We start from the raw sequence: 23,523 nt of genomic DNA, 5'->3' as shown, positions 1-23,523 counted from the left end.
CATTGCAAAAGAAAGATCCCATATCCCCAGTCCAGAAGCCACATATTGCCCAACCATTTCATATGTGAGTAGAAGCATTGAGTAGCTTTTTATTGCATTTTTGATCTCTGACTATATTGAATTGAGTATAAATGGTGTTATTTTTCTTACTGGTTGTTCTATTTGAATTTTGGTCAAAATCTGGTTACTGGTAAAATCGGTGAGCATGCTCGGAGTGGGCCAGCTATATACAAGAATGTTGATGGCGATAGCATGTCCAAAGCAGCATGTACAAGCAAAGCTGCTCTAGAAACTCCCCTGCTGAAGAATCCTGGTGCAGAGATCTGGCTCAGGGTGGACTTGTCCTGAACTAGGCTCTTGCCGTATCTTCAGAGTGTGGATGGCCATAGGGCCAAAGGAATGCTTATACTTGTCACAGTTGTGCCATGGGTTGCAAAGGCACCAAACACAAGTCTGATGGAATTTGTTGCTTTGGGGGGAATTGTTAACTTATTCTTTTGAATTCTGAACTTTGCTGAATCTGAAAACTCAGAACATTGCCATATGTGCCACATTACTTTGCATTAATGCTCTTCATCTTTTAACTCATTTGCATCAGCATGCAGTTGCATTAACAGAACAGAATTCTTTTAATTTTCAATCTGCCATACTTAATTCTCATCTTTACAGCCCCTTATTGTGATCTCCATCTTCTTACAGGTCACTGAGTCAAGGCAGCACAAATTCAAACATGCTGGATGTTCAAGGAGGTGCTCACAAAAAAAAGGCACGCCGTAGCTCTCTGCTTAATGCTAAGAAGCTGTATGAAGATGCCCAAATGGCAAGGAAAGTGAAGCAGTATCTTTCCAGTCTGGATGTAGAAACAGATGAGGAGAAGTTCCAGATGATGTCATTGCAATGGGAGCCTGCATATGGTACCTGTAAGTATAAGTTTTCACTTACGTGACACTAAACAGCACAACAAAATAGAAATTTGTTGCTCTAGTGTTATCCTGAAGTCCCAAGAAAATTAACTTTCACTCACCAAAGTTTACTGACATACCTCAAGCATCATGTGATCATGTTAGTCAGATACTGAATTCTCATCCATTCCTGATGATTACTCTGTGCAAGAAATGGAGTGATGTAGTTCTTTAAAAAGCATTTTGAAGTCTTCTTATAAAAAGCGAAACATTATAGAGGAGCCCTTCTCTTTGAGAATGTTCTGATCTTCATCCCTAAATGAAGAGTAAAATAAGTGAAAAATTTCTCTTTCCTAAAATTTTACAGATAATATCATTTACCAACTGAAAAAATACAATAAATTTAATTAATATACTGTTAGAGATAATAGGTGTATTATAGGCATCAGTAAATAAAGTAAAACAAGAAAAATTAGACGTATTCTAATATTTATAAATAGAAAATATGATGAACAAAATAGAGCCTATTCTCAATACTGTTTTTTTTTTTAAATTAAGTACAAACAATAGAATGTATGTGTCTCTGGGTCAAGGAAATCATGAGTTGTAAAAGCAGAGATCAAAGATGGTAAAATATATTGTGTTTGTTATAACAACAAAATAAAGATGATTGTACTTCCATTATAAGTGAGTATTATCTATCTATATATATGATTAAATATTACACCAGTAAAAATCCCAGTATGATGTATAGAACTTGATTAAATGTTGACAGAATATATGAGGGGGAAGGTTCAGTTTTTCTATTTCTGTGTTCCTAATTGATAGAGGGAAATTGTAATTATCATGGGTTGACCCTGAAATTGATAAATGATATAGTATTTACATAGTAATCGAAAAAGTATGTCAATAGAGTAGAAAAGATAAAATGGAAATACAACCAAGTACTGATTTTAAAATTCAGATTCACAGTGAATTTTAAAGTGTAGGGTAATGAGCCATTCAGTAAGTGTTGTTATAAGAACAGTATCTTGAACACTTTTACCAATAGGAAAATGAATGGGTTGTGATGAAAAGAACACCTACTAAAGGATGGAGACAGAGTTTGGGTCTCATTTATTACCATTTGAACAAGTTTCTCTTCATCTTAGATCTCTTGTTTTCCTAATTGTAAAAGTCAAGCAAGTATTGGTACTGTGTTTTATCTCAGATTCTTTCTACATCAAACCTATTAAATTAAGAGAAAGAAATAAAATAATGAAAGCTAACAATTACTGAGCGCTCTCTATATGCCAGCAACCATGCTAAACACTTTTATAAACCTTGCCATTTACTCCTCCTCACAACAGTCTGTGAGGTGTCCAGTATTGGGATTGTGCAGCATGTATTACAATGGAAAAAGAACTCACACAGATATCAAAACACTGGAGGATAGTTAAGTACACTGCTTCCTTATCAATACAAAGAATGATATATGGCTGTTAAAAATAATAAATGTATATAGACTTGGAAAGTATCTGGAAAAATTTCTTACCACCTGGTGGGATATCAAGAAGTGTCTGCTATGAGAAAATGGTACATGTCAAAAATAAAGACTGAAAAAGTATATAGAATCTTCAAATTTTATTCATGTTTTAAAGTTCAAAGCCATATACACACTTATTAAATATCTCTGACGCTGCTTTGAATGATCATCAAAATTATTTTTTCCCAAGTAATGCAGTATAGACTTCATCATCTTATGGTTACTGAATGCAATTTATTATTCCTGCTTTTGTCTGATAAAAGGTTGGGGTTTTTTTTGTTTTGTTTTGTTTTTTTTGTTTTTTCTTTTTGCGGTATGCGGGCCTGTCACTGTTGTGGCCTCTCCCGTTGTGGAGCACAGGCTCCAGATGCGCAGGCTCAGCGGCCATGGCTCACGGGCCCAGTCGCTCCGCGGCATGTGGGATCTTCCCAGACCGCGTCCCCTGCATCGGCAGGCGGACTCTCAACCTCTGCGCCACCAGGGAAGCCCGAAGTTTGTTTATTTTATCTTTTGTTTTCACTAACTGCTTTTCTTTGTTCCCTAAATATGATTTGGAATATTCAGAAGCATAGAAACCTTTTTTATGCTTTGCTCATTGTTAAAATTTTGAGGCCTAGGGACTTCCCTTATGGTCCAGTGGTTAAGACTCTGTGCTCCCAATGCCAGGGGCCTGGGTTCGATCCCTGGTTAGGGAAGTAGATCCTACATGCATGCCGCAACTAATGCCGCAATGAAGATCCTGCACAAAGATCCTACACACGACAACGAAGATCCCGTGTGCTGCAACTAAGACCCGGCGCAGCCAAATAACTAATTAAAAAAACTTTTTTGACTCCTAGAAAGATCCCACATACCAACTTCTGCGTTCTCTCTCTCCTCCCCCCACCACGCGTTCACACACACCTGCGATACCTTTCTCCTCTCACACCCACCTTAGACTTATCTACTTCTTTTTTCATAACACTAAATGGTGTCTCACTACCATTGATTTTAATACTGATTTAAAATGAGAAAACCTGTGGGTCTTTCTTAAACTGAAAGTTAAACTGTTTTGTGAAAATTTAATTCAGTTCATGTTGCTTTATTTTAGTTTGAGAGTCTTTGATTTTTATTGCATTATTGATTTTTAAATGTTTAAATAAATTCCAAACCCAAATAATAGTTGATTGCCAAACATTATAGAATTTGGTTCTTCATAATAAGTATATATGTTTGAGTTTTGACACTCTCCTGTGACCTCTTTTTTTATATTCAAAGTAGTCTGTTGATTTTTTTCTTTGTACTATGGCAACTATTAAAATAAGATGTCAATACGGAATTGATTAGTGTTGGGGGGAAAATATTTCACGGCTCTAACCAAAAGTTGGTAACATCTTGGATTCAGTCAGTTGATGCGCTGCTGCCTATTATCCCCTAGGAGCACTTTGCTTTGACTTTTTGAGATATTCTTATCACCCAAAATATTCTCTAGGTTCTGATAATAAAAGCATAGTAGCTAACTATTGTAGCTGTGCTGGGACAGGTTAAACACTTTTATCTTGGTGTTTAAAACAAAAATATCATGGAGTATTGAGGTTGGACCTGCATTAAAACCACCCTGAATAACTGCCTGAAGAATTAAAATTACTAAAAATACTACCTGAAGGAAGAAGTTTTTTCTTTGGGCTATAGCATTGATTTTATACAGAGGAGGCAGCTTTTTGTTTCTTAAGCCAGAGTTCCTAGTTTTTTGTTTTGTTTTTGTGTTTTTTTTTTTGTGGTACACGGGCCTCTCACCACCGTGGCCTCTCCCGTTGCGTAGCACAGGCCCCGGACGCGCAGGCCCAGCGGCCATGGCTCACGGGCCCAGCCGCTCCACGGCATGTGGGATCCTCCCGGACCGGGGCACGAACCCGTGTCCCCTGCATTGGCAGGCAGACTCCCAACCACTGCGCCACCAGGAAAGCCCAAGAGTTCTTAGTTTTTAGTTCTGATGTTCATCTTCAAGTATACTAACCATCTACTTATAAATATCTCTGGTATTCCTATGTGTAGCTGTTGAAATAATTTCACTTACTTATTCAAAAACTACCTGTTAAGCCTCTGTTTTCTATCCATCACTGGACACACAGGGATATAGTAGTGAACAAAGTAAACAGTCCTTACAATCATGTTAGTTATAGCCTTGTGGGGGAAAGAGACATTAATTGATTACTCTCACAGACAATTGTATTGTTACAGTTATCAGTGCTGTGAAGGAAGGATACAGGATGCCTTGAGAACATAAAACGGGATCTAATCTAGTAGCTGCAGAGTGTGGGTTATTAGGGAAGCTGGATCATGCAGGGTCTAATAGACCTTGTTTTAGGGATTTGTGTCTTTATCCTGAGAGCAGTGGCAAGTCATCTAAAAGTTTGTGTAGGGCATTTGGAGAAGGAAAGTGGCACGATAGGGCTTCCCTGGTGGCGCAGTGGTTAAGAATCCGCCTGTCAAAGCAGGGGACATGGGTTCGAGCCCTGGTCCGGGAAGATCCCACATGCCACGGAACAACTAAGCACATGCGCCACAACTACTGAGCCTGTACTCTAGAGCCCTCAAGCCACAACTACTGAGCCCGCACGCCACAACCACTGAAGCCCACGTGCCTAGAGCCCATGCTCTGCAACAAGAGAAGCCACCGCAGTGAGAAGCCCATGCACTGCAACGAACAGTAGTCCCCCCAGCTCGCCGCAACTAGAGAAAGCCCACGTGCAGCAATGAAGACCCAGCGTAGCCAAAAATAAGTAAAATAAATTTTAGAAAGAAAATGGCACGATCAGATTTTCATGATGGAGGAGTCATTGCACTCTTGTATGGAGAATGACTTGAAGGCATGCTAGAATTGTTACAGTGAGGGGAGTATTTCAGTAGTATAAATGAGAAGATGCTAGCTCTTTGGGTTCCAAGTGCTTCTGGGCTTTGGTGCACACATGGCCAAGTTCAGGAACCACACCATGAAGAGCAAATCCCATACATGGCACAGAAATGGCATCAAGAAACCCTGATCACAAAGCTTTGAATCTCTGAAGGGGGCGAACTCCAAGTTCCTGAGGAACATTAGGTTTGCCAAGAGGCACGACAAGAAGTACCTGAGGAAGATGCTGGCCAAAAACACCAAGGCTATGAGTGTACCTGCCAAGGCTATATAGGATCTTATAAAGCCCAAAGAGGTCAAGCCCAGATTGCGAAGGGCAGCAGCCACAAGCTCAGTTGACTTGACTACATCACTCACCCCAGGCTCAGGGAAATGTGCTCATTCCCACATCACCAAGGGTCTCAGCCTCCGCTGGCCAGAGGCCAAGGCTCAAATCAGGGCACAGGATGCAGCTGCGACTCTGGCTCTGGCTCCCAAAGGTGGCCTAGGCACCAACAAAGGCTCTTCTGTCGCCAATATGAAGACAGGAGGACTGATGTGACCCCTGGGGTATTGTCTGCATGGGACGGGTGTCATCCTGTGTTATTTGTAGAAATAAACCTGAGGCAGGATCTGTCAAAAAAAAAATAATAGATGAGAGGATGGCCATTAGGATGATCGTGCAGTTGGAGCTAATTAAGTTTATTATCTTAATTTAGGGAGTAAAATTAACTTAATTCTACAAAATTTTTGAACCAACATAATACATGAAATTTTTGTTAGGAAAATTAATCTTTTTTGTGTTAAAAATAGGTGGTTTTAATGAGCCATGTACTATTGTCAGTGGTAATAACCTTGCCTTAAAAAGTGCAGAATTACGTATTTCTTACTCTCTTCTATTAGTGACCAAGAATCTAAGTGAGAAAAGATCAGTCAAGTCATCAGAAATGTCTCCAGTGCCTGTGAGGTCAGCTGGCCAAGCAGCTAAAGCCTATTTGCATCAGCCCCACAGAGTGAGCCAGGTGCTTCAGGTGCCAGCTGTAAATTTGCACCCTATCAGGAAGAAGGGACAAGCAAAAGACCCTGCCACACTGAGTGAGTATTCACAGTTAATATTGCATTCATTTACTTGAAATTTTCAGGCGAGTTAGAATGGAAAATAATTACAAATATAAATGCTTTGGAGATCGGCTATTGTAGTTTGTGTACTATAATCAGCACTCATGAGTCAAAAAATGCTTCATTTTGCCTATAGGTGCCTAATGCTTCATTTTGCTCTATTCAGTGACTGCATGCATATTTTAAATATTGATGTTGGAATTCCTATAATCATATCAGCCAGAAACGTACAGCAGTATATTTGGGTACCAAGGGCTTACTGCATTTAGTGGTGCATTTACTCAATTATCTAATGCAGATGCAGCCTATGAAATTGCTGCATCTAAAAATAATGAAATTGCTTCTTTCTAAAAAAGACGGTTTGTTGGTTTTTCATTAATGACCACTTCTGAAAACCTAGCTTGGGGACAAGAAGCAAGTGTAAAATATATAAGTATAGACCATGCTTTTTTTCCTCTGTTAGGCCATGTAGATGTTGTCCAAATTACTTTCATTTGTTGTTTTAATAGTATCACTATTTTAGCTTTCAAATGGGAAGCTAGATTAGATTTGGTCCCTAACATTATTATTTAGTTCATGCATTATACATAGGACATATTCAGTAGAACTTTGTGAATTTAATTTGATATTGTTTTGAAATCCAAAGTTGAATAAGAAATGCCCTTTCCTTTGCCAGATTTTCAGTCTGGTGTTACAGACATTCACACAAACAGATAACATGTATGTGTTCACTATTATGCCAGGAGCATGTACAGGAGCATGTACATAACATATAAAAGAACAAAAGAGGGAGAGCTTTTAGGGTAGACAGAAGTAAGATAGTGCTCCAGAGAAGGCCTTTTGGAGATAACACCTAAGCACAGTCTTAAAGGTTGATAAGGAAGGAGGTAATTAGGCAAAAATTCCAGAGAAGTTGCTTCAGGCAGAAGAAGAATTTGATATCTACAAGGAGCTACAGGCAGTTTGCTGCCTCTGAGGACAAAGCTGTAGAGTGTTGAGAGACAATAATAATTAATGCTAACACTTATGGAGCACTTACTGAATGCCAGACACAGTTCTAAGTGTTTTACTAACTTTATATATTATGTTCATTTAATCTTCGTAATAAACCTAAAGATAGATAATACTCTCATTCTACATAGGAACCATAGAATGTCTAAGTAACTTATACACCACGAGTAAGAGATGGAGCTGGGAGTTGAGCCCAGGTTACCTGGCTCAAAATCCTTACTTTTAACACAGTACTAAACAGTGTCCCAGGATGAAGAGAAGTGAAGTTACAGACATGCCAAAATTATAACATGACATGCTAGAGGAAAGTTGTCAGTGCGTAGCTGTTAAAGCAGTTTGAGCAAGGCAAGATTATGGTCTAGTTTATGTTGGAGGAAGTCTGTAGTAGGAAGGGCTGTGAGATTGGAGATAGGGAGCCTTAGTGGAAAGCTGATGTAGCAACGGGAAGTTGCCTAGAGCCTGATCTAGTTTGGTGTCTGTGGAAATGAGTAGAGAATTGGATGCAAAATGGGTGAAGTTGATTTTGTGGTAGGAGTGAGACATGGGACAAGTCTAGCTCTGATTTCTTACTTGGATGTCATCACTTGAGAGGCAGTGTTATTTGTACCAGGTAGCCCTCTTCCCTCTTGCTCTAATATGACTATTATTTATGTGATAAATATATTAAAATGGCACTTAATTAAGAGTAGTGTTTGTATACTGTGTTTTAAATTTTTTCAGTATCAAAGGGCTGCTTGTTACTATGCTGAGTACTCATCAAAGTTGGGCTTACTTTACTGGTTAAAAACAGTGTCAATACCTCTTTGACATTTTTTCGAGAGGATGTATGTAAAAATACCAGGGTATTTGAAAGCATTGCTAAGTTTGACCTATGCTGAAAAGGACCAGCTATTGGACAAGAGTGATGATAGAACTTTGCAGGAATGTTTCCAGTGGGCTCCATACTATTTTTCTATAAATTCATGATTCTTTCTGTTGTCTACTTATCTCCTGTAGTGTGAATTTAGTGCTCTTGAAAAGGGCTGGACTGGCAGCCCTGCAGCTTCTGTATACCCACAGCACAGATGCACCACAGGTAGTGACAGTGCCAACATCCCTACACTGCCCCTGCCACATGCCTCGCCCTGACTTGGAGAGGCCACCTCTAGAGGGGAGAGAAGAGTTTGAATCCATGCCTTCTCTATTAAGATTTCCAATAAGTGTGTCAGTTGTGCAGGGTGGGACACTGTACTCAGACTGTTAAATCAATATCCCTTATGCCACAAAACAAACAAAAAGCTATTATAATCTGATCTGCGCTGACTGGCTGAATGTGAACAAATATCCTGGAGGTGAGAATCTCTGTATGCCATTACCCAGTCATTTAGTCCCCGTTTGTCATGTGTACATTTCAGTTAACTACACTAGCCATTGTGCATCATGGCTTTAGTTATATAGTAATTTAGGCAACTGCAGACATTTTAATTGTGAAGTGATACTTATTTGCTTCTTTGATTTTTATTTTTAGGTACAAGTTTACCTCAGAAAATTTTAGGAACAACTGAAGAAATAAGTGGTAAGAAACATACAGAAGACACTATTTCTGTGGCATCATCCTTACATTCTAGTCCTCCTGCGTCTCCTCAAGGTTCCCCTCGCAAAGGTAAGATAAAATAGTTCAAGCTAGTTCTTGTTACACCAAAAAACATTACATGGCACATATTTTGCTTTTGGTCTATGGTAATAATAGAAAATGTGAAGAAAAATGTAACTGGTAATACTTCCTGAATTTTCATGTTTTGGATTGTGTTATTTATATGGTTTTCAGGTGTTATGCATCATGGAGTTAGGACTCCTGCATTCAAAGTGTGGTCCTTCTTTGGTGGAGGACAAGTATAGATAAGAATGAAGGCAGAACTCACAGTTGTTTTGGTCTGTGCAAATTCTTGATGTTATTCAAATTACCAGTTAATTCAAACAGTTCTATGGAGTATTTTAAAATAAGAATGTCTACAAGAAATTGTTTTTAACCAACTACAAGATTTAGGAAATGAAACAGATATTTAGGATGATACATTCCTTTCTTTAGTAATGGAATGTTACTACCTTTTATTAATCAGGATTTATAATAACCTGTACAGCACCCTTGTGGATTTTTACATTTATGCTAATGTAGAACCTTTTGGATTAAAAAATCTGAAATTGCTCTTCTTTATTTATCTATGTTTTCCTAATTCAGACTGAAGCTTTTCTTTTTTTGACTAGCCTGGGTAATATGCATATAAGATGCCATTTCATGTCAGCTGCAAATGTAGCATTCTAAATAATGTGTGTGTTTCTTACATTGGCCCTCCACATTCCCCGTGTACCCTGGCAAAAAAGACTCCTTAGTCATGGCATTTCACAGATGTAAAAAAGTTACATCCTTGAATAAACACAGTACAGGATGGTACATGGTCAGAGAGAAGACAAGTTAAGTTAACGAATTCTAGCAGGAAGGAGAAGCTTCCAGAGCTTTCCTCAGTTCCTGTGTTCTAAGTTTCCCTCACTTTTGAAGGTTCTTTTTAATTTTTGCTGACTATGTGACAGCAGAGTGGTACAGTGATGCCAGGCCTTAGTTTGAATCCTGACTCTGTCCCTGGTGACGGCTGTGTTATTACAAGCAACTGATTTATATAAGGTCAGGTCTCCTGTCTATAAGATGGGTTAGGGACCACCTATTTTAGGACCTTATTTAAGGATTAAATGAAATAATATCTGTAACACTTGAGACATGGTGAGTGATTAGTAAATCGGAGTTTCTCTTCTTCTTCCCTGCTGCCACTCCAGGGCAGTATAACTCCATTACTGACCCTCTTCACTTAGCTGAGACTGGCTAGAATTTTCATTCAGGTTTTACTACGAAAAGCTTAGTAAAAATCGAATAGGACATATAAAAGTATACATAATAGATCTGTTTGTAAAACACAGGTTTCCGTTCTTGTTGTATACAGCTCATATATGATTTGGTAAGGCACACAGATATCTTTCATCTCTTTACTATGTATGTATCCTATCCAGAGTACCCTTTATCAGGTCCCAAGGATTGGGGCTGGGAACAGTGCCTATTCACACAGATGGTCCAGATGAACAATGTCCATACGCTCTTAATGCTCTTTCAGGAACATCTTTACACCCTCCAGAGGTCCCATTATAGACAGTTCTCTAACCAAGAAACTAGTTGAATTGGATTTGGTGTTATATGGGTCATTGTGACTTGTGGGAAGAGGTGTTAGGAACAGGAATTTCCCCATTGCTTTATTCCAAACAAATGCATTTTAACCACTAGAATAGAGAAGTCTTTTTTTCAGTATGTGACCAACAGTTGACCATGATGTTTATAGGTTTGTGAGCCTGTCATAGTCATGTTTTGAATCCTTAGAAATCTGACAAAATTCTTTTCTTTAAAACTATTTCTGCTTGTTTATTTCCATAGACAGGTTTTTGCCAGTGGTCCGTGATTGAACAAAAATGTCATTAAACTAAGAGTATGTTATTAGAATCTGTTTCTAGTTCTTGCTATACTTTGGAATAGTTCTTTGTTTTCTAACAGTTAAGAAGATAAGCCTACGTTCGTGATTTTTAAAAGGAGAATTTAAACAAGAAAGAACTGAAAAAGTGAGACATCAAGAGGCCTTAACCTTTATCTTCCCCAGTGCTTCAGGCAGGCAACTTCTCTGCGTTGTAGAGAAAATAGAATCAGAAATTGTGCTTTATAAATACATCTATTGTATATACTATTTATATGTCCTATCTGATTTTTGCTAAGCTTTTTCTTAGTAGAATCTACCTGAAAATTCTAGACACAGTTACTTTGAGAAATAATTCTGGTTATTTGCTACTCTTGTCATATTTTGGCTTATGATTTTACCAGCTTGGGTTACTTTCAGCAATTTTTTATTACCAGCTTATTCTGATCAAGGTAACCTTCCTCCTGTGTTCTGTCTTGTTTATGCTATATAGTAGAGTCTCCATGCATTAAAAAATATGTTGCTAGATTTCAATTTTTCAGATATTGTCAAGATGTTAGAATTTTTTAATAGTGAAATGTTATAAAACCAGGCTAATTGTGATTCATTGGAAAGAATTAATTGACCATGACAGGGTTTTTGCATCTCTCCCTCCAGTTGGCAGTATCATATCTGATCACAGCATCCTGCTGCGCCTCTCAGGGTCTTCCTCATCCCCTCCCCGTGAGTCCAGCACCAAGATCAGTGGCCACAGCTGCCCCGGAATAGGTGGGGTTTACTTGCAAAAGAAAATCCAACAGATTACCAGGAGCACAGCCAAAAGAACAGACAGGACCGAGAAGGCCACTGAGGAGAATAGAGACAGGACAAGTTGTGAGACCACAGCCAGAAAAAGAATGACATCCCCGTTTAGAAGATTTAGGGAAAGAACTCTTTCAAGGGAGAGACTAGCCAACAGCAAAAAAGAGGACGCAGATCTCAATCAAGCTACAGAAAGCTGTGAGAAAGTGAAGGATGTTGGAAGCAACATCAAAGATGAGAAAGGGAATGACATCTTCAATTCAAATAGCCGAGGCAACAGTAACACTTTAAACTGCTTCTATACGCGATTCAAGTCTAAAAGGAGAAAGACACTCTGATGAAGTTCCTTACTTTATTTTAGTGTGAAATTTGTTTTCATTTATTAATGTAAATGTAGCTTAAATTAAGTCATTTGTCAAATAAGGCTCAGACAGACAACTTACTAAAATACTATTTATGAGCATTTTATGATTAGTGTTACAGGTCCTCCAACAACAAAATCATATCCGTTTAAAGTGCCTTATTTGTACATATGTTATTTTGCTAATGTTAGTAAACTTAATTACTCTTGTTTTCTGTAGTTGGCTTTATTTCCTGCTGGTAGCAGTTGGGTCTGTGAGTGCAATAAGTAGAGGAGGCTTTTTAGGAACCAGTGTTTACTTTTACATTAAATCCCCCAGTAACAATCTGATCAGAACCTTTGCCTTAGATAATTATGTTGCTATCTTATTATTGCAACTACTTTACAAGCTAAAGTGAAATGTTTGGAAGGCAAGAAACTGTATCTTGTCCACATAAACTTTTTTATATCATTCACTTTTCATATATACTCTGATCAGAGGAGGGAGGAGATAGTCTAACATAGCAGGTTCAAAAACATCTGGGAAACTTGTTAAAAACTTACTGTGTCCCACTGCAGACCTTGTAAGTTTGAATTGCTAGAAATAGGCCCAAGAATGTGTATTTTAATAAGCCTTCCAGGTAATTCTTAGAGTTAATTATATTTGACAAGTACTGATCTAACAGACGTAAGAATGAAATTATTTTTAAAACAGTAAAGCAAGTCTATCCCCCAGGATAAAAGAACAATGACTTTTTCTTTTGAGGAGGAATTTTTGAATTTTTTTTAGTTTATTTACCACATCCATTTTCTTGGTCGTCTTGAAAATTGACCGATCACTTCATGAAGGGCACTGAGAAATAGCAGTGATCCCAAGATCAGAGAACTGGGGTAGGAGTCAAGAGACTGACTTTCCTTGGCTTGTCCTGTGCCTGGCACAAAAGCCAAATGCAGATCACACATTTTCTGGGTCTTAATTTTTGTTTTTGAAATAGTTAATGACACTAATTAATAAAGTTATTATTCAACAGTTTTTTTGTAATAACTTGAGCTATATGTGAGTCTAAAGCCTATAGTTCTTCTTGAGATTTCTAGGAATGGACCCAAAGGTCATGCACCTAATCAACCTCATTCTTCTCTCAGTGAACAAGAAGATAATTGTTTACTTCTTTGAGACCTACTCCTTGCTGGGATTACTACAGCATTTTCTTTATTTCTCAACAAAAGAAGTTTGGTTACTTTTCTAACAGTTACCCAAACAGACGATTGTGTACATTAACTATCATGCTGCAGATTTGTTTTTGGAACCTTCCACCTTACTCCATCTCCACCCCTTCATTCCAGAGAATGCTAAAGAAAATCTCTCTAGCTATATCTGCTGTGCAGTAAGTCATAGAGCAATTTAAAACAGGTAGATGCTGGGTTTTTTCATGTTACATTCTTGTAAATCTGTCAGTTCAGCTGTTTAATGTAATGTTCTGCTAAATTGGTGAAGAAAAAGGAAACTAGGTATAAGAGTAAGTTCAAATCTAAAACAATTTATTTAAAAATACTAAAACAATGGCTTTTAACTTGAGGCAAGACTTCTTAGGTGACAGAAGCAAAATATCTAGGGTATTTGCAGTTTGAAAAAACAAAAATAAAATTCTTTCCCTTGAGTCCTGACTCCCCTTACATACCCCTGCCTCGAGGTGGTGTTTTGGACACTCAGGTCAGGCCTTGAAATATTTATATTAATCAAAGGGGAGGGGACATAGGGTTAAAAAGAAGTTGAGAAGTTCAAGTTTAATGTTTTGTAATATATTTAATGCCTCTTGTTTTATTAAATGCTTGTAGCTATGTGAGAGCCTGGGGCAGATTTACCTTTGAACTAGTTTTCTCAGTAATACTGGGTTTTGTCTTTCTATTTCTTGAATTTGGAATTAGATTGGTGCCGTGTGGGTAGGTAGGTGAATGGATATGTAAAGGAACATGTACAGAAAATCGGCACCATTACATCTACATAGATGGAAATTGACATTGATACTCACTTTATGTTTTGTTCTTTTTATATTTTTCTTTGTCCTCTCCCTGACCCTCCCCACTCCCGTTCCTTTGTTTTGTAGTTTGATCAGTTGTCTTCTCTCATTCAGGTTATACACTTATACCATCAGCTAAATCTGACAACTTGTCTGACTCCAGCCATAGTGAGATTTCTTCACGGTCCAGCATTGTGAGCAATTGCTCTGTTGACTCCATGTCTGCAGCTCTACAGGATGAACGGTGTTCCTCCCAGGCTGTGGCAGTCCCTGAATCCACTGGAGCATTTGAAAAGACAGAGCACTCCTCAGGGATAGGAGACCATAGTCAGCCTGGCCCTGGGTAAACATCCTTGCCTGTGTTCACATCACAAAACCCAAGCCGAGTGGCCACTGCAAGCAGTGCTCCCTAATTTGAACGTAAAACCACCCCCACCAAAGGAGTAGTTGAAAGAACAGGAGAACGAAGCATGTATTCTCTATACTGAATGTGCAAATAAGTGCTATTTTGAAAGATATATGGGTGCTCATTTTTTAAGTGTTACTGGATTCAAGTAACTTACATCATGTATCTTTTCGATCAATAAGAACTCAAAGTGAAGATGCTATTGGTAGGTGGGAAGTAATTCTTGCATTCTAGCTATAAGGTTAGAGATTGCTCAAAAAGAGTGTGTAATGGGAAGTACCCTCAGTGCTATACACGTTGTAGACAGATTGGGAGAGTAGGACTAGTCCTTGATCCTTACTCTCTCAAAGTATGATTTGGAGAATAAGAATTATCAGCTAGCAAAAAATCAATTAAAAAAAAAGTTAACTCTAAATTTCTATTTAGAATCAGACAAAATGGAAATCTTCAGAAAGCACTGAGAAAGTTGATTCTAAACTGATACTGTTAAATCTGGTACACTTTAATATGAAAAATTTAAGATATAGTGAAGTATTATCACCATACTTGTAAGGGTTTCTAAACTATGGTTCTCTAGACCAGGAGTCAACAAACTTTTTCTGTAAAAGTTAGATAGTAAATATTGTAGGCATAGCTGGCTGTAAGCTCTCTGTTGCAATTGCTCAACCCTGCTATTGTTGCATCAAAACAGCCTTAGACAATTTGTAAACAAATGGGCATGCTGTGTCCCAATAAAACTTTATTTACAAAAACAGGTAGAGGGCTGGATTTGCCCTTGGGCTCTAGTTTGCTGATCCCTGCTCTGTATGCTCTGTACTATAAATCAGGGAGTCACAAACCTTTTGGGGGGTGGGCAGGTAAAGGCCCATTTAAAGGAGTACATATTTTAGGCTTTGCAGGCTGTATATGGTCTCTGTCTCAAAATCTTTGGAGTATTTTGTTCCATTTTGTTTAAACCCTTTAAAACGTAAAAACCATGCTTTGCTCAAGACCATAAAAAAACAGGCTGTTCGCTTGATTTGGTCCATGAAACTAAGTTTGAGAACCCTTGCTATAAATGATAGAATTCATTTAGTAGTAGATAATTGGGGAAGTTGCTGTTTCCTTGGTACCTCAGAGACACTGAAAAATAAAACATGGTTTCTGTAATTGAGGATTCTTAATTCTGTGTGCATGGAGAGAATCTAGTGTTGCATTATGTTGACCAAGAATGAAAATGTATACTTAATTTTATTCATTTCAAACCTCATCCTTCATAATAATTCAAGAAAAATTCTGAGGAAGCCTTTTAAGTATTTGAGTTTCTTCAGTGTATGTTTCGAGCTAAGTATTAACGTTAATGCCAGTACAAGTTTAGTGATGATTGATTACAGTGTCATTTTTTTCCAGAAGGTTATGTTGGCATTAAACACTTGTGATGCATGTTCTATAGTCTCTTGTAGGCAGTAATACTTGCAATGGACTGAAGAAATTGTTTCCATTAAGCCAGTAAATTACTTTTAATTGTGTATCTCCAATTTTAGGTGGACACTCTCAAAGCCATCACTAATCAAGAATTTAGCTGTCTCATCTTCTGTGAGCAATGATGAGATTTCTCACGAGCATATTATTATAGAAGCAGCTGATAGTGGTCGTGGAAGTTGGACTTCCTGTTCAAGCAGCTCCCATGACAACTTCCAAAGCCTCCCAAACCCAAAAGGCTGGGATTTTTTGAACTCTTATCGACATACCCATTTGGATGGTCCCATAGCTGAAGTTGAACCCACTGACTGTGAGCCCTGTACCTGTCCTAAAGGCTGCTCTCGAACTTGTGGTCAGTGTAAAGGAAGCCTAGAGACTAATCAGTTGAGGCAGAGTTGGGCTTCCTCTAGTTCTCTGTCTGATACATACGAACCAAACTATGGGACAGTTAAACGGAGAGTGTTGGAGAGCACCCCAGCTGAGTCATCTGAAGGCTTGGACCACAAGGACGGCATCGACCCCGTTTATAAAACTGTTACTTCGAGTACAGAAAAGGGCTTGATTGGTAAGTTGTGTGTTCTTTGTCATATCTGTGGCATTTAGAATTTAAGTGGTAAAGTGACCTTGGCCCAGAATTTTATTCTTGGAAAATTCCCTTCTCTAATCTCTCTTTCCTCCCTCCACATGCAAATTATTTTCAAAAAGTTCATGATTTCTCAAGAGCTTTGGGGCAGATATTCAAGCCATTTAAAATGAAAAAGCTGACATGCAGGAATTTAATAAGGGGGACAGGTTTATATGTCTTGTTTTGCTTTTGAGATCTTTTTGGTTTTATTAAGAAAATATTATTGCATTACTGTGCAGTAGTAATAAAGGGATTATTCTCTTTGCCACCTCATAAATTGTTTGGACCCTAGTTGCTTTTTGCATACATGGTAGGAACTTTGAATCTGATACTACTTTTAGGTAGTACAAGTGGTGGAAAAAGTGTGATAAAGAAGTCCAAAACAGGGACTTCCCTGGCAGTCCAGTGGTTAAGACTCTGTGCTTCCACTGCAGGGGGGGGCATGGGTTTGATCCCTGGTCAGGGAACTAAGATCCCACATGCTATGTGATGCAGCCAAAAAAAAAAAAAAAAAAAGACCCAAACATTTTTCATTATACCCTCCTAGCACATATCATGGGTGTGCCAGCTTCTGTTCGTGGATTCCGTTCTAACCATGCACAGCTTTCTTGGTGTATTCTTTTAGTATTTGGCCGTCAAATACATTTTTTTTTTCCTTATTCTTGAGTTTATATAAGTACTTAGATATAATAGCACCTGTGGTTTTTTTTTCATGTGGAGTGACTGTACTTTGAGTCAATATTATGATAATCAACTCTTTATACTATATTCGTGATGTCAATTTAAACTACTAAATATATGAAAGACACGTGCTTTTTTTAGCATATTTTTTACTTGTCAAATTTCATTACAGGTTGAATTTTTTAGTTCATTTTTTTCCAAGGATTTTTTATTAAAGCCTTTTAGGTAACTGTTATATGGATATACAAGCACGTGTGTGCAAGGGTGTAAAATCTTTCCCTTCTTATCCATTTGGGAAAATAGATTAAAAAAAATTTTTTTTGTTCATTTCTAGATGACTCTGGGCAAATCACTTAACATTCTTCATTCTTGTCTTCTTTTCACAACCTCTCCACCCCCTCCCCACTCCATTCTCCTCAGATGGGAATGGAAATCCTTTCTGACCTTGATACTACATGCAGATTTTACTGGTAGAGTTGTAGAAATTTCAATATGGGCAAACTTGATTCTCTAAGGGGAGAATTTAATGATCCTTTTAAATTTATTCTTCTTGTATATAGATAGTGTTTGTATTTTAAAAGTTGCTTACATGATCGAGATACTCAGAGCCATTTGTCCTGTGAGTCTTGTGGATTGGTCTTAATTTCATGGAACTTCCTTTTTAACTTATTTCTGATGTTTTTTGAAGCTTTGCCTTAGACCCAGGGTGTACAAACTTAGGGCAAAAGATTTTAAGTCACCATTATTTTTAATGTCCACTGAAAATCAGAGAAACTTAATTTAAGATGGATTTCCTAAAATTATGGCTTTTCTTCTCACTTAATCACAGAGCAGAGGTTAGGAATAAGGTCCTTGAAGGAATTAGTTCCTCTTTAAAGTTGTTTATATGCCAGCACTGACGTGAAATAGCCCTTAAGTAGAGGGCCTAAATGTCATTTCTATGAAAATCCCCCCATTTAATAGAGTATAGATGTTCAGGGTGAATTCTTAAATGTCTCTGACTCGTTCACCTTTGGGACTGGTATTCCTTGAGGAATTTGTCACACACTTCTGTGATTTGTGGTCTGACCTGTGAAAGGAGGAAGCTTGTCATCAATGTCATCTCCTTCAACTGTCTCATTCTATTTAATGTTTGTAAAACCCAATGTAATTTATGTATTTTAAAAACAAGTTTAAATATCAAGTTTATTAAGCTTATTAAAAGTGTTTTTAACCTGCTGCCATTGTGTTCAGATATATTCACTGTGTCCCTTTTTAAGTTCTATTTTGTCATTGTAATAAGTTTCAGTATGTTTTTTTTTCATTTCTTATATTTTTCATTAACATTTCCATTGCTTATTTTTCATGCCAGTGTACTGTGTCACCTCACCCAAGAAGGAGGATAGGTATAGGGAGCCACCTCCCACTCCTCCAGGATACATGGGGATTTCTTTAGCAGACCTAAAGGAAGGACCCCACCTACACCTAAAACCTCCAGATTATAGTGTGGCAGTGCAGAGGTCAAAGATGATGCATAACAGCCTCTCTAGACTGCCACCAGCTTCTCTCAGTAGCAACCCTGTGGCCTGTGTTCCATCGAAGATCGTAACTCAGCCTCAGAGGCATAATTTGCAGCCATCCCATCCTAAACTAGCAGATGTGACTGACGCAGATAGCGAAGCAGATGGTATGTTGACAAACTACCTTAATGGCTCTTAAATGAATTGCTAAACACATTGAATGGTCTTTGCTCTGGTATTTCACATAATCAGAACTGTTTTCTTTAACTGCTTTAGAAATCTGTTAAAAAAGAAATGACTAAATACGATGATGTGTTTTTTGTAAATGGAGAGGGCAACCTGATTGTATTTAATAGCAGCTCAGCGTAGAAGGATAATTTTAAGAGGAGGCACTTGACATTGGTAGAGTTGTGTTTTACACTAATGCACGGACACTTGAAACTCCAAGTATCAAAATGTCCAATTATCTGAAATCATGCTGTTTGATAGAGTTCCTCTTATTAGCAGAACTCTTGACCAACTTTGCAATTTTGGCAATAAATGAATTTTATCTTTCTAAACAATCTAGTAATAAAGTGGTTAAAAAGCAGTTCTGAATTCCAGTTGATTGTCAGCCTTCATTGTGATCAGAAGTCAAAAATGTCATTACAATAAAATCTGGCCTTTGATGGGATATTTGAGAGGATTTCTTTGTTGAAATTGACTAATTTTTTAAACAGATAACTAGATTGTTAGTTGATCTTCATTAATATGCTGACCTACCACTTAACTGTGTTTCTTTTATTTTCAGAAAATGAACAGGTTTCAGCAGTGTAGCCTTTGGATTGACCTGATTGAAGTCTACTGAAAGTCACGGAGGAAGGAGTGGGCAGAACCAACTCACAATTCTGCAGGCCGTTGCCAACAAATAGCTCGCTGCTCCTGCTGCTAACCCAGAGGTTTTAATCCCTGTACTCTGAGCAATGAGATAGCCCTGAATCATGCTTCCTTTCATTTAATCCCTGCAGATGCATAGTTTCCTCAGCTATGGATGTTGTGCCTGGATACCAGTCTTCGCTTTGCACACCAGACCTGCCTTGGGACCACAGTTACTAGAACAAATTCAAACTCGAGTCCTCCCCATATATATCACTATAGATTTTCCTTTAACATGTTATTTTTAAGATAGTAGTAGTGGTAGTATTTTCAAGCCATAGCTTGGGTTAACAGACAAATTCAGAATGTCTGCCAATACCAAGGATATTTTTATGTATTTGAAAAGTAACTTATTATTTGAAGTTTTGTGGTTTTGTTTGTATTTGGGAGCTCTTGTTAATTGATGTTCATGTTTGAGGCCATAAAACTGTCTCTGATCTGACCAAACTGAAGCCATCTTTACAGGATGATATGTTTGATCTATACAGAGATGTAACCATCTATAGCACCAACGAAACGTGGGGTCTCAGTTTGAGTGGAACAGGAATCCCTTTGCTGTTGAGGTGTTAGGAAGGAGAATACTGCCATCTGCTGGTCAGGATTTGGAAAGCCAAATGAAGCTACCACAGGGTCCTAGCAGTCTCTTGGGAAAAGGAAGGGGTATGATGGGGTGTGTAGCAACCCTAATTTCCAAAGAATGAAATGTTTATCTTACATAACATGTATACCAACTTAAGTGAAAGTCATTCTCTGTCTAACTGTAGCTATAAGTATAAATCCAGTAAATAGAGAATGAGTTCTAGACAGTTCTACTCTGTAGAAACCCATACCTAAAATTTTTCACAACTCAAATATGGAGTTTTTTTAAAGGACATGTTATCTTTGGCGGTATAGTCACGAAGATCAATTTAGCTTTATGCGGTGTTCTGCAGCACCCACCACCCAACCCCCATCTTACAGCACAAGGCTGTTTTTAATCTTCATAAACCCTGCAGCTCCCAGTTGCCTGCAGGTAAAGCTCATTAGCACACCAAGGTCTATAATTGGTTGAAAATTTTGTGGGGGAAAGAGGAGCTAGAATTATGGAAGTGATTATTTCTTGGTTTTCACTTTAGGCCTTGAGAGGAAGGAGACATATATATTTAACAGCCTGTTGGGCGTGGCACTCTTAAGTATTTAATTAAAATTTCATTGACTATTTACTGGATGAGGTAGACTTTCCGCATTTAAAAAAGATTACGTATGATGTTTTCTACATCTTAAGTTTAAATTTTTTCATTTGTTTTTTAGTGTAAAGGCAAGTGAAAGGTTAATAAACTTCTGTGACTACCAAAAAAAAAAAAAAAGCCAAAGCCATTAATGTGTACTACCCAAATCAACTTGGAGCCAAAAATAGGTTTACTTCTGAATGGTTATCCATATGTGAATTTATAGGATTTAGTTGGCTTATTACTTCCTTTTGAAAAGTTCTCATTTTTTCCTAGCTCTCTCTTCCTTCTCTCTATCATCCTCCTATTTCCTTCATTTTAAAATCATAAATCAGTGCCAACTGGTAAATGGCAGTAGTCCATCTTTTCTATCAAAATGATAATTTCTTCATTTTAGGAAAAATAGCATGTCTGAAAAATTCCCATGGGCAAAAAACTGTAAATACGAAACTTAAGCCTTAGAAATTAACCCCAGGTATGTTAGAATGAGGCTAGTTGGCTCCATAGCTTTCTTGGCCCATTGAAACGGAAAGTAACCTGGATCAAAAATCCTGGTTTGAAAGTCACACTGTAAAGGTTTGATCTATAAACAGTGGTCCTGTGATCATAAATTTTTCTTTCACTGATTTAGACAATATTATTTTCATGTCCAGAGCAAAACAAAGTGAAAGATATTTTTGCTACAACCATCTTTTTATCCAGTTTGGGTATTTATTCTCACCATTTTATATCCACTCCCCGGAAAAATGTGCTGTTTGCACAGTATCTGTTTTTTTAGCAGGTCTTTCAAACCAGATGGGAGCCTTCTCCATCGTTGTCCTCAATGTTGTGGATAATATCTTGCACAGAGAGTCAGAGGCTTGTGGTTTTGGACTTGCATCCTGTAGCTGCCTTTGTTTCCTGTAGCTTGAAATGTGAGTGTTTGGATCAGCTGATCACATTGATCAAGAACTAAAGCCAAATGCTTTCTAGTTTGATATGTATTTATCCCTTAAAAAATCGTGGCGTTTTGATCTTTATATTCTAATTTACGGTACATTCCTGCCTTCTCTTAGTTTGTCACTTGACTAGAACAAGAGAAGCCTTAACCTATACTTGCTCCAATTCAAAATGCCCGTTTGTTTTTATTTTATAAATTTATAAGTATACTGAAGAGATCTATGCCCTCATTGTACCACAACTCTGAATCTGCCAGGGCTATTGAAGCAGTAAATCCTCACTGCAAACTTTTGCCAAATAATAAGTTTCAACAAAAAAATCTCTGCATAATGAAAGATTTGGAGAATTAGTAAATCCAGTATATACTTCCATAAAGGTTTATTGTAATTTAATAGAGTCTTACTTTCTCCAAATGGTTACTTGCAGTATGATATTTGGGGAGAAAAAGCCTTTAAATGGTTTTTCATGAGGGTGATGTCACATTGTCATCATCTGCATAACCACCTTGAGAATCTCTCCGAGGCTTGAAATGTGACAGTAATCATGGAGATAACCAAGAACAATTCTAATTTTTATAAAGTGTTTTCTCCCCTTTAAAAAGAAGGGGAGAAAGAGTTTCCTTGTATATTTAAGACTCTGATTATTATTTTGATACATACGTTTCTAAAAAATGTGATATTAAAGTAGATGTATCCCTTTAGTATTACCGTAAATGTGATATAGCAAAGGGATAAATCTTCAAAACAGTGTCACAGTACATTTTCAAATTTAAACTTGAACCCCAGTTCATCTTTAATTTCTGTTGTGCTTTTTTAAGGCTTCTTTACTTTTGATACACAGAATACAGTTGTACTTAACCTTTTAAAATTGAAACGTGAGCTGATCAGCAAAGGACAAAAACAAAACTGCACAGTCATAATAATCAAATAGCAATTATACTGCACAATTCAGTGATTGTAAAGTGTCCTGTAACAAGCAATGTTTGTCTCCTATTTTTTGATACCTCTTAAACTTATGTCTTTTAGAAAGACAGTGCCTCTGTATGCTTTTTGTATTTTTATTGAGTGTAAATATTTGTTATATTTTTGGTTAAGAGAATGTAAAAGTACCATTTACTATTACCATATCTACTAATACATTGGTGGAATCAATAAAGAATCTAATTAACCTTCTCTGCACTTTATGGCTAATGTATGGGAGCAGGTTATATACCCAGTCATTCAAGAGGACCAGTCTGGGACCTGCATTGGTGTGAAGGCATTTTTTGTTTTAAGTCTCCAGAGAAATTGGAATTGTCCAATTATGGTTGACATTATGGTATCTGTGAAACACCTAGCTATTGTTTTGTTTAGTTTTTTAAAAGTGTATTCGACTACAAACCAAGTTTAACAGTGGCTTAAACCCTATTGGATTGTTTTTCTTTTATAACAGAAAAGTCTACTGGCAGACTGTTTAGGGCTGGTACGGGGATTCTACAGTTCTGTTGCGGTCTCATGGATTCTGACGTTTACACCTGAGGGCATCACTGCAGTGCTTCAAGAAGGGAGGGTTTGCAGGAAAGGTGCAAATGTGTAGCCCTTTTATTAGCAAAACAACAGCTTTTCTAGAACTCCACTTGCATAATTCTGCTTACCTCCCACTGGTCAAAACTGTCACATGACCAGTGGCTGCAAGGAAACCTGGGAAATGAACTTTTTTAGCTGAGCAGTGGAT

The 23,523-nt window shown here is 37.6% G+C and overlaps 1 protein-coding gene across 11 annotated transcripts in view; it reads left to right on the top strand.

Moving 5' to 3' along the window:
- Window positions 1-22,982, top strand: part of RAPGEF6 (Rap guanine nucleotide exchange factor 6) — a 220,270-nt gene extending 197,288 nt beyond the window's left edge. For 8 of the 11 annotated variants that reach the window (XM_033853132.2, XM_033853129.2, XM_033853131.2 and 5 more), the window contains 7 exons: window positions 700-920; window positions 6,203-6,394; window positions 8,937-9,071; window positions 14,191-14,419; window positions 16,006-16,508; window positions 18,601-18,915; window positions 19,539-22,982. In XM_033853132.2, the coding sequence (XP_033709023.1) occupies window positions 700-920; window positions 6,203-6,394; window positions 8,937-9,071; window positions 14,191-14,419; window positions 16,006-16,508; window positions 18,601-18,915; window positions 19,539-19,564 (1,621 nt within the window). In that variant the 3' untranslated portion in view covers window positions 19,565-22,982. The other 3 variants (XM_033853135.2, XM_033853137.2, XM_019924368.3) reach the window with 3 other exon arrangements.
- The last annotated feature ends 541 nt before the right edge of the window (window positions 22,983-23,523 follow it).

The sequence above is a fragment of the Tursiops truncatus genome, chromosome 3 (genome assembly GCF_011762595.2).
Source record: "Tursiops truncatus isolate mTurTru1 chromosome 3, mTurTru1.mat.Y, whole genome shotgun sequence".
In the NCBI taxonomy this organism is placed as follows: domain Eukaryota; kingdom Metazoa; phylum Chordata; class Mammalia; order Artiodactyla; family Delphinidae; genus Tursiops; species Tursiops truncatus.
The sequence above is the reverse complement of the archived record's forward strand: the minus strand, read 5'-3'. Positions and strand labels throughout refer to the sequence as shown.